General features: G+C 31.7%; 1 protein-coding gene across 1 annotated transcript in view; it reads left to right on the top strand.

The window, feature by feature from the left end:
- The first annotated feature begins 2,297 nt into the window (after positions 1-2,297).
- The window catches only part of LOC142333797 (uncharacterized), a 34,532-nt gene continuing 20,474 nt past the window's right edge, over positions 2,298-16,355 (top strand). Inside the window, exons 1-3 of the mRNA XM_075381318.1 lie at positions 2,298-2,413; positions 10,585-10,737; positions 15,028-15,156. Of these exons, the coding sequence (XP_075237433.1) occupies positions 10,588-10,737; positions 15,028-15,156 (279 nt within the window). The 5' untranslated portion in view covers positions 2,298-2,413; positions 10,585-10,587. The remainder of the gene's footprint in view (positions 2,414-10,584; positions 10,738-15,027; positions 15,157-16,355) is intronic.

Below are 16,355 nucleotides of genomic sequence, written 5' to 3'. Positions count from 1 at the left end.
AATGGGAGAATGTTAAAAAGGAAATTCTTAAATCAGCAGAAGCAAACTTAGGCGGAATAAAGAGAACTGGTAGAAAACCTTGGGTTTCAGACGATATATTGCAGCTGATGGATGAACGTAGAAAATATAAGAATGCTAGTGATGAAGAAAGTAAAAGGAACTATCGGCAATTAAGAAATGCTATAAACAGGAATTGCAAACTGGCGAAGGAAGAGTGGATTAAAGAAAAGTGTTCAGAAGTGGAAAGAGAAATGAACATTGGTAAAATAGACAGAGCATACAGGAAAGTTAAGGAAAATTTTGGGGTACATAAATTAAAATCTAATAATGTGTTAAACAAAGATGGTACACCAATATATAATACGAAAGGTAAAGTCGATAGATGGGTGGAATATATTGAAGAATTATACAGAGGAAATGAATTAAGAAGACAGACTTATAAGCCACATACTAAGGCATCCTGGAATAGTCGCTTTAATATTGGAAGGACAGGTAGAAGGGAAAAACTGTGTAGGCACGCCACGTTTGGAATATGTAAAACAAATTGTTAGGGATGTAGGATGTAGAGGGTATACTGAAATGAAATGACTAGCACAAGATAGGGAATCTTGGAGAGCTGCATCAAGCTAGTCAAATGACTGAAGACAAAAAAAAAAAATATATATGTAAACTTTTGAACTGACTGTGGTTTTGGGGTTTGAGACCGCGAAACGCCAAGATATGTCGAAATTTTCCTGAAATCCAATCATTGTATCCATTATAATACGTAGCTATCTTTTGAAATATAATTTAAAACATTAGATTGCAGAAAAATTTACTGAAATAAACTATTTTGTAATTCAAGGTGTAGATAATTCATTTGCTTCGAAAAATAGATATTTTTTGTTAAAAACATCGTTTTAAACGATGTGTTTCGCGACACATCGTTTAATTTCGCTCTGCTCCTCAGGAACGGTGTGAGGATGAGTTTGTAAGCGGCATCCTTAAGGTATCCCCCCCACAAGAAAAAGTCTGGAAAGGATAAACAGCCGACCGAGGGGGCCACAATCCCTTCGAAATCGATTGTCCATGAAAACACTGATACAAGAAAGTCGGCTATATGAGCCGTAGCATTGTCCTATTAAAACCATGTATAATCTATCCGTTCTGCAGGTATAGTGTTTACAAATTGTTGCACCGTCTCTATGTAGCGCTCATAGTTCACAGTGCCGGAAAGAATGTCGTGAAGTTTCAACTACTGATATTGCACGCGAAACTCCCATTTTTTGTCCGCGGAGAGGAGACTAGTGCACTGATGTGGATTTCCGTACGCGAGATGCGTGAATTCTGTGCTTTCATGGTAGTTCCATATTGATGGAACCGTGCCTCGTCGGATCGAAACCGATCGTTGAATTCATCCCCGTCCGAGTTATGACATGAACCGCTGACAGAAAGCTACACCTTTTCCAGTGTCTTCAGGTAACAACTCGTGAACGACAGCAATTCTGTGTGAAAATTAAAAAAAGCTAAAAAAAATATATATGTATGTAAAGTTGGATTCAGACCGCTGAGTCCACGGTTACGGATCCGATACCCTCTCACTTCACATAACTACTTCAACAACGTGAAACAAAATGAATATATAAACTAATATAAAATGCTTATATATCATTTTTATTTATGTGTACCGGCATTTTAAACAAAAGTGGCTGTCATGGTCTTTTGGCATTGCGTTGCAGTGATTCATAAAAATACTCGTTTATGTCTGATGTTTGTTTTTAATAATTATTGACTTCGGATTCACTGAAAGATTAATTGATTCGAATCAGGGATTCTTGATAACTAACTGATTTTGATAAGTTAGTTATCGCGATAACTAACTGATTTACGGGATTTGAATCGTAATAATGATTCGTTTCTTCAAACTCTTTGCTGACCACTTTTGACTTGTCCGATCTTCCCGAGTTAATTTTTAATTTAGACGATTTCACAAAAAAAAGTACAACTAATTTCTTGTAAAATATTTTAAGTACATTTTTATAGAAAAAATTAAAATAAGTTTGGTGCTGTGTGTCGTTTCAAAAGTATGCATTTTTAAATTAATATCACCTCCGATCGTCATGGTCAAAAATGTATAAGCAATTAAAAATGATTACCGGCTGTTTAATTTATTAACGAAAATGTTTTTTTGAATTTTTACGTATAACTACTGCGTTTTTGTGTTTTATTACTTTTATGTTTAACAAAAACATTATTATTATTCAGTATTATAACGAGATATCGTATGTATTGAAGTACACAATAGCATCTGTTGGCATTATTGAACAATCATTAATAGTGTGGACGTTTGTCTAAGACCGTTGTAAGGGAGGTATTTATATTCTAATATAAGTATTATTTATTTGGTGGTGTTCACTTTTGTTTTTCTGACCAAGTAAGTAATTTTATACCATTCTAGTATAAATTAATAGAATTTAAGTTTGATTTTTTTATGATGAATTTGTCATTACTAATGCTGTACGGTTAAGTGCTCTACAATGTAATCATTTCTTAAAACATTCCTGTGTTAAATAGTCTAAGTTAGCGATCGTAAGTTAATTCGTTAAATTATATTTATAATATAATGGTTATATCGGGCGATGTTGACAATAATCCAAAGGTTTGCCGTTTATAGTTATAGTTACAAATTAACCAAACTTAACCTAAGATCGCTAACCTCTACTAATTAACATAAATGTTTTGATTATTTAAATAATTGCAATAATTACTGATTTATAATTTAAATACTCAAAACATTTAACAGTAATGACGTATACGATAAAAAAACATTGGGTTGGATAACATTGCATAAGTTCTGTGATTATCTTTTTATTTATTGGAAATAATAATACTTAATTTCTTATTCATATTCTACGATACTAATAAATAAGAACAGCGGATAGTTGACAGTTTTGCAATAGACTGTTGAAGTTTTCAATTAGGTTATAATTACAATAGGACCCCGATTGTTCGTCACCCGTTAATTCATCTCGTTCAATAATTCGTCATCCTTCTGGAAAAATTTGTGATTTTTATTTTAGAGGTACAATACTGATACACAAAAGTAAATTAAATTTGTAATTACTAATAAAAAGTACACCATCTGTTAGGCCTACAGCATAAAAATTCACTTAATTGCGACTGATGTTTTTATATGAGCCTATTGTACATTATGTATAAATTACAGTAATCATGTGAGAAAAGAACTGATAAAATTACTTTACATATCTTTCATTCATATAAACATTTTCATTTGGGCACTATTATTTAATCAGTTTTTTCATATTTCTTACACAGTATAGTACTTTATTATCAAAAGAACTGTAATTACATCATTTCTCTTTCATTTCTAAAGTTCATTACAGTAGTGAACTTTGCATTATGCGAGTCAGTTGTTCATACTAGTGTCGTACCTATTAGTGTGTACTGTACTTAACGAAGCAAAGTTGTCTAGCAAATGTGGAAGTTATAAAAGTTTGAGATTCTTCAACACCTGTATAAGGATGAAAGTATCGTTAAACTATCACAGGAATTCACAATCCCTCATATATCAGTAAGCAATATTAAAAAAAAATTCCGATAAAATAGAACAATTTATGAGTAAAATGGAAGTTACTGATGGTGATGTAACAACCAGAAAGAGAATGAAAACAACAGAAAATGCTGAACTTGACAAACCAATGTACATTTGGTTTGCACAGTATCGTAGTCAAGGTCTACCTTTAAATGACTCATTAATTATTGAGGCAGTTCTTCAAATGGATGAACTATTAAATGACGATCCAGATTTTAAAGCCAGCCAGGGTTGGCTAAATAGTTTTAAAGTAAGGCAAGGAATTCGCCAGCTTGCAATTGAGGGCAAAAAATTAAGCGCTGACAGTCAGGTTGTAGTAGAATATTGTGAAAGTTTAGTTCAAAAAATAAAAGTCATAATTTAAGTCATGCGCAGGTGTATAACTGTAACGAAATGGGATTGTCCTGTAAGGTGCTTCCTTAGAAAACCTTAGCATCTTCTTCCTGGAGCTCTGAGGCTGGATACAAAGTAAGGAAAGAACGCATCTACAATCATGTATGTTCTATCACAAGTGGTTGTCATAGACTTCCTATAGCTGTTATTGGCAAGTCAAAAACCGAGAGTTTTTAAACATATAAATCGTGACTTATTACCGGTGAAATATTTTTCACAATGAAGTGCTTGAATGACAAGAAATTTTTAGCCGGTGGTTTTACGATGTTTTGCGCCTGAATTCCAGCAACATCTTAGAGAAAATAAATTACCAGAAAAGGCAGAATGCAAAATTTAGGTCTTAAATCAGCAAATTTTTAAAAACCAATTTTTACATTATGTTTTTCTTTGAAGGCTGTGTACAATTCTTTTACGTTACATAAGATGAGCTTTTTTGAATATTAATTGTCTTCCTGTCAGCTTGCCTTACAGAGACACAATCCTTCTTTCCTGGCAACATTCAGCTGTGCTGATCATTGTGGTAAAAATGTTGGTCACATTTAATAACATTTTCATCAATTACGTGACTTGATTTCTTTTTGCAGATTCGCGGCAAAATTCCATTTGTTTTAACTAATTGTTTGGATTGAAGGGCTAAATGCTGACCAACACTAAACTCATTTTGAATTTTTTGATTGTTCCAGCTTCTTGGTAACAAAATTTTTTCCTGGGTTGATTTAACTGTTTTCATTTTATCTTTTATTTTAATGATTAATTCTTCACATTCCCTACCTAAATCAGCATAATTTTGTGGTACTAAACTGGTTTCTTCTGTAGAAACTATTTAAATGAAAGGATTTGTTTAATTTACTGGTAACCGACTTGGCTATTTCCGTAACATTATTTTTTGAAATTGGTACCTTTGTGCTTTTCGATAATTTTTGAACCTTATCGGAGGAAATGCCAAGTGCTGATCAAGCTTTTTTTCACAGACATGAGTATTACATATTGAGGCTCAAATATATCTTCACATTCCGGTTCGCTTTCTGTATCATTTTGTGGTTTTTGTATTTTGTTTAAGCATTTTGTACACAGTGCTCTGCCTGGAATTAATTTTAAATTTGGATTGCATGTTAAAAGTGTCAAAGATATTTCCAAGATAGATCACCTAGTGTGATAGCTAAATGGGTCCGAGTGACTTTTCCCATTAGTATGAAAATATTTATCTAAATATTCAATTTTATGAAAAGTACAGATACTTTTTGTTTCAGTACATCCACTTCTTAAAGATATCAATGTTATTTGCTGTTTAGTAAACTCTAAAATATCGTGCAATACTGAAGATCTATTGTAAGTCAATTTGTGACATACTGTTTCAGTATAAATGCTAATTGAACACTCCATAATCTGTTTTTATAAAATGCTAGGGTTCTTACAATAACAATACAGTTAGTATAATTTATAAAACTACCAATTCCACCTCACTTTGTCTTATTCCAGTTTCTCTACAACTAAAATTAAAAATTTCTCTAATTAATAAAATTAGAAATAAAAGAGAAGTTCACTGTTAATAAAATTACTTTTTAAACAAGTATATATTACCTAACCACAGTGTTAACACTAGCAACAATACAACATGTCGCATTGAAATCAAAACAGTAACGGAGACTTCTCTACAATGTTTACATTCAGGATTTTGCAAACATTTATGTCCAACCATGTCTATTTATTTTCGTGTTTAAACATGACTGTGTGTATGAGTCATACTTTAAGTAACAAACTATCTAGAATATAAGCTATCTCATTATAGATATATCAAAATATTTTTTATAATAGACCTTCATTATAATCTGACAAAATACTTGCTGTGAATTTTTTTCTCATCTTATTTTATTTTTATTTGTTGATATTATTATTGTAATTATTATTACTATTGTTATAATTTTACGGTTAGAGGGATGGTGTTTTCAGTGGTTTTGATGGCTTCAAACAAAATAAATTTTATATGGTTTTAAAGTATATAAAAAATACTTACTACTGTAAACATTTCAGATTTTTGCAACCTGTCCCGCAAATAGTTTTTGGGCCCCAAAAATGAGACATTTTCAAAATCTTATGATTTGGAGCCATTTCTTTTAATGAAGGACACTCAGAACAATCATTTTTTTTTATAAGTACTACTAGTATCTAAGAGTTAAAAGTTAGAAAATAGGCCTGTTACCCCCAAGTCCTTCATTATTTATTTTGGGTCCAAAATTTGAAAAAAAAACTACAATTTGTAAACGTAACTTCAGTAAACATTACAAGATTTGGTTATGTAAAAAAATGAATTTTGAGTACACTAAGATGAAGTTCCATCTTTACTCTTTCCAAAAAGCCCTTTTTGACCCTCTGTATGATGTAAAATAATGCTACAGCTTATAGAAAAAGTTATGTAAAGGACTGTTTTTACCTGTTGGCAAGTTAGAAAATATTCTATTATGTAAGAAAAAAAAAAATTTTTTAAATATAAAAGTATTTTTTGGCCACTGCAAGGTGGGTAGTTATCATGTTTTAAATATCATTAAAATCAAAAGTTTTGAAAATTTGTTGAATTAAATTGGAATACCCCAAAACACAAAGACAGAATAAAAACATCTTTGTAACTGACTAAATACATGTCTACTTAATAGTCTCACAAACTATCAATTCTATTAAAAAGCCACTGAAATTAAATAGCATGTAAAAAAAAACTAGAATTATAAATATTTGAAAGTGATTTATAAAACATATGAACATTGTATATATTTATACCCCCTTAAAATTAGTTCTGCCTCTTGTTTATTAACTTTTAATATGTAACATAAAATTTGTTGTTAGATTTGATGATAAATTGAATAAATTGGTTATCGCTAAAGTGAGTACTGCCATTTCCTGAGGGGTGCTAAGAGACCTAAGGATCACCTAGATTTAATTTAAGTTTAATAATTTATTTATTGAATTTAAAATTTTATATGCACATAATTTAAATGTTACATGGTGGTAAGCAAGGTATTTATTCTAAAATCGGAATTATTTTTGTAACATAATTGTCATCAGTTGAAATTGACCAGTTTGCAAATATTTTAATGTTGTTTGTTATAAGGTTTTTAGCTTAATTTATATGATTAAATCTCATAAAATTCATTATACCACATCTAAGTTGCTTCCGTGTAATTTTGCTGTTTTATTTTTAATTATTAAAATTTTGTGTAATTTTCATTGATTGCCAGTAGTTATTTGTTGTGCTCCTTTAAGCGTTAGACTATGCATAAAACTGATATCAGAAGCATGAGACTTATCTTCTTTAACAAGTCATTTAAATGTAATATTTATTAAAAGTGTAACAAAGATGCACATAATACAAAAACTCATTTGAGCTACATGTGGCTCACACAGCCTCCTGATGTTCTTTAGTTTTTAATTTGAGGTCCATGTGAGCCTTATAGGGATCACCTGATTAATTTTAGTATTATTTACAAAGTATTCTTGTATATAAAAAAGTTATATTTATAACTCTTAAGGAAACTACCTATTTACATCTTTTAACTACTGTTATTATTACTTACATCGTACTATGTTATAAAAAAATATTTACAGAAAACAATAACATTACATCAATTCTGTTCATAATTTCTATCATGTAATTATCAATTTTTGTTATAAAGAATTCAATACAGAACTTTTTTACACAAAATCATGATCAACAAAGTTTCTATCAAAGATTTTATGAGGTGACAAAATCAGTCAACAGGCGAAGCAATAAAAAATAAAAGAAGGTATCATACACATAACATATTGTCATCACCCTTTTGATAATTTTTGCTGAGGTTTCTCTATCATCTGTTTACCTCTTCATTTTGTAGCAGCCACTGCATCTCTGTCTTGCTGTTAACTTCTTACCTTCAGTGTTGATCAGCCTATCTACTCTTGCAGTTTCTTTTGTAGATGCACCTTGACTGATTTCAGTTTGCACATCATTGTCAAACATCTGTAAAACATGTAAAGTCAATTCTTCCCTAAATATTTGGGTTTTCGTTGGAAGTTTCTGTTCTTTGATAACAGGGTTGTATGAAAACCAAGCACTGATAATTGATGTTTTTTGACGTAAACAGTATTTCAAAAATGATTTTTTTATATCACTTGATTGACTTGACTCAACCAAGCAGCAGATTCACGCTTCGTTTGTGGATCATACATGAAGCAGCAGCTTTCATCCCCAGTTGCAATTGTTTGCAAAAAATTTGGGTCGCTATAGGCAATTTCAATGAAGTCTTGAGCGCAAGAAAGACACACCTGTTTTTGTTTTGCGATCAACAAATGTAGAACGAAATGAGAGCATACCTTTCAGCAGTTAATTTTTTCTTTTAAAATTTTACGTGCCGTGTCTACCGATGTTTAACTCTTCAGCTATGGCCTGAAGGGTAAGATGAGGTTGTTTGAGCAGAGCGTTTACACTTTTGCAATATTTTCATTATGAGCAGCTGTTGATGGCCTTCCACTTCGTTCATCGTCATCTAACGACTCTCTACCGTTTTTTAAACACTTCTATCACATTTATGTTGAAGTACAAGAAGGTGTTCATCTCAGAATGCTTGCTGTATCATAGAATAAGTTTCAACGAAAGATTTTTGAAATCTAACACAAAATTTTATCGCGCTTCTCTATTCCATATTGCAAGCTCCCACAAGATCACAGGAACACAATGTACTTGGCCGAATATAACTCGAGACTAGAGTGACGAAACATGATGAAATTTTGTACACACACTTGTCAGGCATTGTGCTATACATTTCCCTGATTGTTTGAGAGATGGCGCTACTTGTATCGAATACAGAAATTTTATTCGGGAACTTTTCAGACCTACTGTACATATAAGTATTTCTGCACTGTTGTAATCTGTAACTACCTTGGTTTCGCGGTGGCCTTTCCTTCTGTTAATCATTAACAAATGCCTTTTATTTTTCCATTTCAATATATATTTTTTTTTGTACCAGAACCTTGGGCTGTAACTAATTCAATTTTTTTCAGTTTGGTTTCTGTTAATTGTTTTGTTTTCCTTTTTGATTAGCCATTAATCAACCAGCAAGATTTGTGTAACAATCAAGTAACTAAGTAGTCAACGATACCCTTGTATACCAATTTTCAAAATAGTGTTCATCCAACATCAAGTAATGGTCCAACAAGCTCCAACACATTTTTTCTGGAACCCCTTTGCTTGAAATTACATCTTTTCTAGCATATATCTTGAGATTCCATATATAGCCACAGACAAGGCATAATTTTAAAAGTTTCACCCCGTGCTGATGTCTTTTTTGTGGATAGTTTTGATGAAAGACAAGCTGTCCCCCTGAAAAGAATTATTTTTCATAGATTCACATCTCTTCCTGAGGATTCATTCCTTCTTGAAACTTTGGGAGAAGCTAGTCGATGAGTTGTTGAATTTTGTACAGTCTTTCATCGTATGGAACATTTCCATTATTTGAGGCATGGAACATTCTCAGAAGAATCTCAAATATGTTACGATAAATTAGCTTACTAACTTGGTTATAATACAACAGACTTGCTATATACTGGCGTTTTACTAACACCCATCCACAAAATTATTCCACAGAATCTTTGCGTTACATTTATATAAGTTGTATACCATTTTTTCAATCTAGAGCTTTTTTATAATTATTGATGGCTCTGTTCTCCTTCGAAATTCAATCTTTTGTTTCGCATAATGATTTGTCTCATCGCCTTAAGAAATTGAAAATGCATGATTGATGAAAAGTGCATAATACACATTTTGGGAGGTTGGCATCTATACCTTTGCTATTATTTTTCATCATGTAACTAATAGTGGAAAAACATTGGGATAAAATATCATGTATATCTAAGTTATTATTAAGTTAGATTAGATTATCTCCTTCGTTGTTATCATTTTATAGTGCATTGTTGAAAACATTAGAGCATTGGAGGCTCCCTCGGTGCACACTCCGAGATATCCTCACCTTGACTAGGAATACAAGAAATCTGAATATTGCTGCTGCTACGTAAGTCAGCCAAATTACTGACAGAATCAGACATTTATAGTTCTATCATAACTTTCCTCTGAATCACTCTCTATAAACCTCTAATTTTTTGTCTTGTCATTTACGATTGGTTTGTCAAATTTTGATCTGTATTCAGGGTTTTCATCAGTCAGTGTCAAAATCAGTATTTTCACTAGAACTCGTTTAAAAATAAATCAAAACACGAAACTGTTATGGTGGATTAGAATTAGGTTTGAAATAAAATAAATGTTTTTAGGTTTAGAATAAAAAATCTGTTAATATCATTCGTCTGTTGTTGTGTTCTTACCATTTTCATTGAGAAAGCTTGCATCAGTATCAAATATAACTCCATTCAAGGCACCAGAAAACATAAACAAAGAACAATCATTAAGGAGTTATAAGACAGCTGTTTATGAAAAACTCAACAGTATTTTTTATATATATATATATATATAATTTATTATATATTATTATATTATATTATTATATATTATATTATTTATTTTTATATATATATATATAAGTTTTTATGGATATTTATTTTAATTTTTTGTTTTTTTATAGATAATGAATGGGTCTGTAAATAATATTTTTAGTAATGAAGATGTGCCTCTTAATAAAAATATTAAATTAGAGACTGAACAGGATAATGTAGCACAAATGATATCCTTTTTTTTACCACATCACATGACTGAAACTAATACATCACATGAGCATGTAAGTTTTTTTATTTTTTTTTTTTTGTAAGTTTGAGGCAATATTTTACTTTAATTCATTTCTTTCTAAATGTTTATTCCTGTTTTCCAACAGTTCTTAATTCTTTTGCTTTACTTTTCCCTTCTCTCTTCTGAGCAAATGTTGTTTCTTTTTTCTACCTTTTTGTGAAATCGTTACTGGTTTTCTGAACATTATTCTGTATTGTACTATCTCCTTGAAAAAATATTTCCATTTTCATTTAAAACCACTGAAATCTGTTGATTTCCATTCTTTTTTTCTGTAAGTGTGGTTGAAAATCTGTTTTGTGAGACTGAAAAAGATTTGGCTGTTCGTTTTTGATTGAATTGACATTTTGTCGGTTTCATTGCGTTTGTAAATGTCTTTATTACTTCTTAATTTGCATTCTTAGCGGTTCTAGAATCTTTTTCAATCTTTTACTCTATTTTTCTTTTGGATTTATTTTATCTGATTTTAAACTGAAGATGCATCTGATGCAGATGCCGCTGCTAAAGACGCATGCAGTCAACTATCCTTCACTACCTGTATTACTACATCCAACTTTATTAACCATGTAAAACACACACTTTGTGCAAGGTGGCAAAATGACTGGGTTGCCATGTTAGGTAACAAACTTTGACATCTCAAAGGTACCGTGTTGCCACAGGATTCCTCCCACAGGAAAATTCGCTGAGAGGAAGTGGAAGTGGTTCTCTGGCAATTATGGATAGGACGTACAAGAGCTTCTCACAGGTACCTGATGTCAGCAGGAAATGCACTGATATATGTACAATGCGAGTGCCGCTTGACTGTGTGCCACATCCTTGTGGATTGTTATGCGGCCTTGCATTGTAAATTTAAATTGTCCGGGAGTTTTCATCAAATCCTGGGCAGTAATAAAGAAGTTTCGGACTGGGTATTTTTATTTCTTCCAAGTATTAGTATTTTACATACTTTTTAATAATAGTGTGCTTAAATTTTTTATGTACAGTAGTTGTATATTTTTGTTTCACATTTTAGTTAAAGTTTTTTATTTTGTCATTACTTTCAGTATTTTGGTTTGAATTTTTATTTTTATTTTTAAGTTTTTATTTTATTTTAATTTTGTTGTTGTCTTATTAGATTTTATATTTTATTTCTATATTTCAGGTTTTTTTTTCTGGGCTATCATAATGAAAATGTTTTTTGCCCAGAAAAAAAACTGAAAAACTGGTCCCCTGTTTGATTACTGTATTTTAGTGCCTGATTTTGGGATCTACTGAGACGTTCATTTTGTTGATAATATCTTTTGTTAGTTGGTAGGCTAATTTTATTTTTTTCTTTCTTGTTTCATTGGTTTTTTTTTTAATCTAAATCATTAATTTGTATTATTTCTTCCATATATTTAAATTTGTTAACTTTATTGATTTCCCATATTTCATTTTTAGGGACTTGGGGTATGTTAGTTGGTTGTGAATTCTGCCTTTTTCAAAGAAATCTTTAGCCTTATTTTTCCTTCAAATTATTTTAAGTATTTTACTTGTTCAGCTGCCTTTTTGAGGTTCTCCAAGAAAATTGTAATGTTGTCAGCAAGGGCTAAGCACTTACTTTCAATTTCAGACTCAATTTTATTTACTGGTCTGTTCCAATGTTTTTCATATTGTTTTTCCCTTCTTTTATTACTTTCTGTTGGTCACAGATAAAAAGAATTGATGCTGAACTCTCCATTGTCTTCTGTTTTAATTTCTAATTCTCCTGATACTTCTCATATGAATTTTACTTCTGATTTTGTGTTTGGAAGAGTGTGTTTTGTATTGTTAATTATGTTGGGATCCACACCAAATTCTTCTAGGCTGTTAAATAAGGAAGTTTTATAGATTGAGTTGTATATGTCTTTTTGAAATCTATGAAGACAATTACTTAGTTTTTATACCTTGTCATTTTTTCCCTTATTATTGTTTTAAGATTATTTTGAGATTTGTTCTGCACATAATCTTTTCTGAATCCTTCTTCTTATAGTAAAGTAAAAAACAGTATAGTTGTTGGTGTTGTTGTTATTTTCATTTATTTTTATTTTTACAATTATTTGCAATATTTCTATCAAAGACATCTATATAAAAAGAATAACAGATTACATAAGGGCATTAAAATCGTATTGGTAAACATTAAACATATTATTAGAATGCTGAAATTTTTAAATAAATGTGTAAAAGCAGTAGCAAGCAACCACTTTTTCTTAAAGCTGCTGTTTGATTTCAGCTTTCCTCCAGCTGTTGTGGTAATTTTATGTACCACAAAAGGGAGATAAGTTGTGTTATCTATTATTACTGCACTCCCTTCTTGTAAGTTATTTGTACTTCATTCATAAACCAATCTTTATGATTTTCATTAACCCAGTCTCATCAATGTAAAATATACGTCAACCATCACATGATGCTTTTAATTTGTGAAATGTCTTAAAAAACCAATTTTTTTCACAATACGAAGAACGGTCATAGATGATAAAATTTGCTTTCAGTTTTTCCCGTATTTCCTCTTTGAACTTCTTAACGGTAAGGATTTCATTATGAATGGTAGAGGTGGTATTGATATATGTTTCTGTACAATACATGATGGTTAAAATTGTCCAGTAACAGATTTCCATTCTGTGTCCTATTTTTCCCTGGCGTTTCAAACTGAACGCAACTGTTGTTACTATCGCACTCCTTAGCTGTCCTACATATCCTTTGTACTGATCTCCAACTAATGCCGCGTGTTTCAGCATTGATTTCATGAACTTTATCAAAGTAAATCACGCTACGGAATTCAAAGTCTGAAAGCTGTTGAAAAAATTTTTATTCATTGTAGATTACATTTCTCTAACTACTTTTAATTGTATGGCCATGTTGACTGGAAAACAAAGGTGTTTCCCTCTTATTCATATTACACTTAAGATAGTTGCAGAAAAATTACAACAAAAAAAATCTGTAACTTAAAACCTGATAAAAAAAATGCAAATTAACTTATTATTATAAACTGTCTTTGGCATAATGCAGCACTGTTAAATAAAAAAAACAGCATGAACTGAACATTTGGAAATAAAATATCATATACCTTGTTAGATACCACAGCTAAGGGCTTAATGAACTCATCAGACTGAAGACTGGCATTGCAATTAATTTATACTAATATACAATGACATAATATCAATATACTGTAATCAGTATTAAGACTTTACTGCTCACTGAGACTGCTTCTTCAGTCCTTATATTGCCACAATTTTCAATCTATTATTATGATCTCACCGTAAAACACTTATGTTTATTAATTCAACTATACAAATAAAAAATTCTAAAAAATTAATGCCTGATATTAATGGAAATTTATTTTTTCTAATCGTTTAATCTACTTTCAAAAGTAGAAAATTTTTATCTCTATCGGTTTGGATTTTATAGCAATTTAAGTCTACATTCTCAAAAAAAAAGTGCAAAAAATTCGCTTTTCGTGCCCCCAATTTTCAGAAAACTGACTGTAACTAAAATTGGCCCAATCCAGGTAGTGCAAAAATAATTTCATTTTCTGATGATACCTTAATTTTTATTGTAGGATTTTTAACTTAGATGCAGTAGTTTAAATACTAGCGCCGTCTTTCATAGTGACCACTGTAATATAATTGCAATATCTTACAAAAATTTCTGTTTCATGATCAATATCAAATTCTGGTCAGGCATCGTAATTTTCTTATGCTACAAAATTGCATTTCCGTATTCTACACAAGCTTCAAGGTTATGTGGCAACATAACAAATAAACAACTATTGTTTAGAATTTATCTTTCAGTCATTGAATTTGAAACTTACAAAATTTCTATTTTTATAATCTGGTATGTATTATCAGATATAAAATAAGAATTCAAAATTTTAGGTAACATTACTTTAAAGGTATATATTTATGACTAACAAAAATTTTACCATAGACAATATTAACACTAATGTTTCTAAGATTAGAAAAAACTAAATGAGGAAAATTACCGGAGCAGTTTAACAAATTATTTGATTGTAAAAGATTACAATTTGTAGAATAATCTGTAGTTGAGTAATTTGACATTTTTAACATTTAAATTTGGATGATAAAATTTGGTGTATGAAACATTTTCTAGGTTCTCCCATACAAAATCTGGCTTATTAAAGTCATAATAATAATAATTTGACTGTGCCTGTACTGTTAATGTGTGTGGTAAGTGAATTAGAAGTACAGATTATTCTTGTTTTACAAATTATACAAAAAATCATAAATATTTACTTTTTTAGCATTCATTTTTTTGTTTTGCATTGCAGCAGGTAGATTTAGTACAACTGAAAGAGGAACCGGTTAATATGATTAATGGTGATATTCCAAAAGATCCTTTATCAATTGAAGAGAACATCTCAGTTAAATCAAAAAATGTAAAAGTGGAAAATGAAGTGGTAAGAGTATTAGATTTTGCATACAGTGGAATATCAGTTATCTAGATTGACCTTTGCTAGGCCAGATCTAGATGATTGTGCAGTAGTGTCTTAGTCTTTTTTTTTTCACCCCTTCCCCTTGGGGCCAGACCTAGACCGATGAAGCACGACTCAATCCCAAGAATGCCTTTGTCTCTAACCTCCCTAGTGACCATGCTGGACCCAGCTATGTCATTCCCAGCATGGGGTACCACCTGGTAGGCCGGGACTGGGTCTTTCCTAATTTCTTGCCTCTAAGTGGAAGTCCCCCCAGAGGGACCTCCACCTGGGACTCTGGTCTTCCTTTATGCCTTGCCTCCTAGATGAGGAGGGCCCCCTAGATGACCTTTCACCCGGGACTCTGGTCTTTACATTTTAACACCCTAACAAATCTCCTTGAGTCCCTTTCACTCATCGGATGTAAGACACCTCGGCATTCCACGCCTCCTGAAAGGGGCTATCCACCTAACCCCTTATCTAGAAACCCCAAATCTCCATTTTCGACGTCCCCCTATCATCCTCCTCATCTTCCACCTCCTCCCTAGCCTTAGCTCTCATTATACGGATGACCATATTACAAATGGCGTCCCAATTCCACCGATTAAACAACATCGTTTCCACCACGTTATCTGTGGTGATGACACCAATAACATGCTCCATATCTCTCCTCTCCATCACCCATCTGACACAGTGGAACATTATGTGCTCCACTGCATCACTCTCCATAGTAGAGGCACCCATCCGACCTCCTCCTCTTTCTGTCCCACAGATACTTGTTGAAGCAGCCATGACTGGACAGGAACTGCATCATCTCATAGGCTAACTGCCATACCTTCTGCTCAGAAAGTATGCAGTTTGTAGGAAATGTTTATTATGGCTACATATATTCTTACATAAAGTTACATATATTCTTACATATCAAATCTTGGTGCTCCCTCAAAGTTAGATTGAATTTTTAAAATAGAAAATTGGGCTGTCCGATCATTATATGGTATTTATAAGTGAATCGTGTAGACTATTCGTTCTCAGAGTGGACGATAAACATCCCCTTGTGGGCGCTGGAGGCCTTCAGGAGGGGTGGTGAAAGGCCCACAGAAAGTTGGGGGCGTTTAGGCAGTCTAGGAAGGTGACAGTTTATTAAAAATAAAGGCAGTTATGTTTTCCTGATATTTAAAACTAAA

This window comes from Lycorma delicatula, chromosome 13, assembly GCF_047948215.1.
Source record: "Lycorma delicatula isolate Av1 chromosome 13, ASM4794821v1, whole genome shotgun sequence".
Classification (NCBI taxonomy): domain Eukaryota; kingdom Metazoa; phylum Arthropoda; class Insecta; order Hemiptera; family Fulgoridae; genus Lycorma; species Lycorma delicatula.
This window is presented reverse-complemented; position numbering and strand designations above follow the sequence as displayed.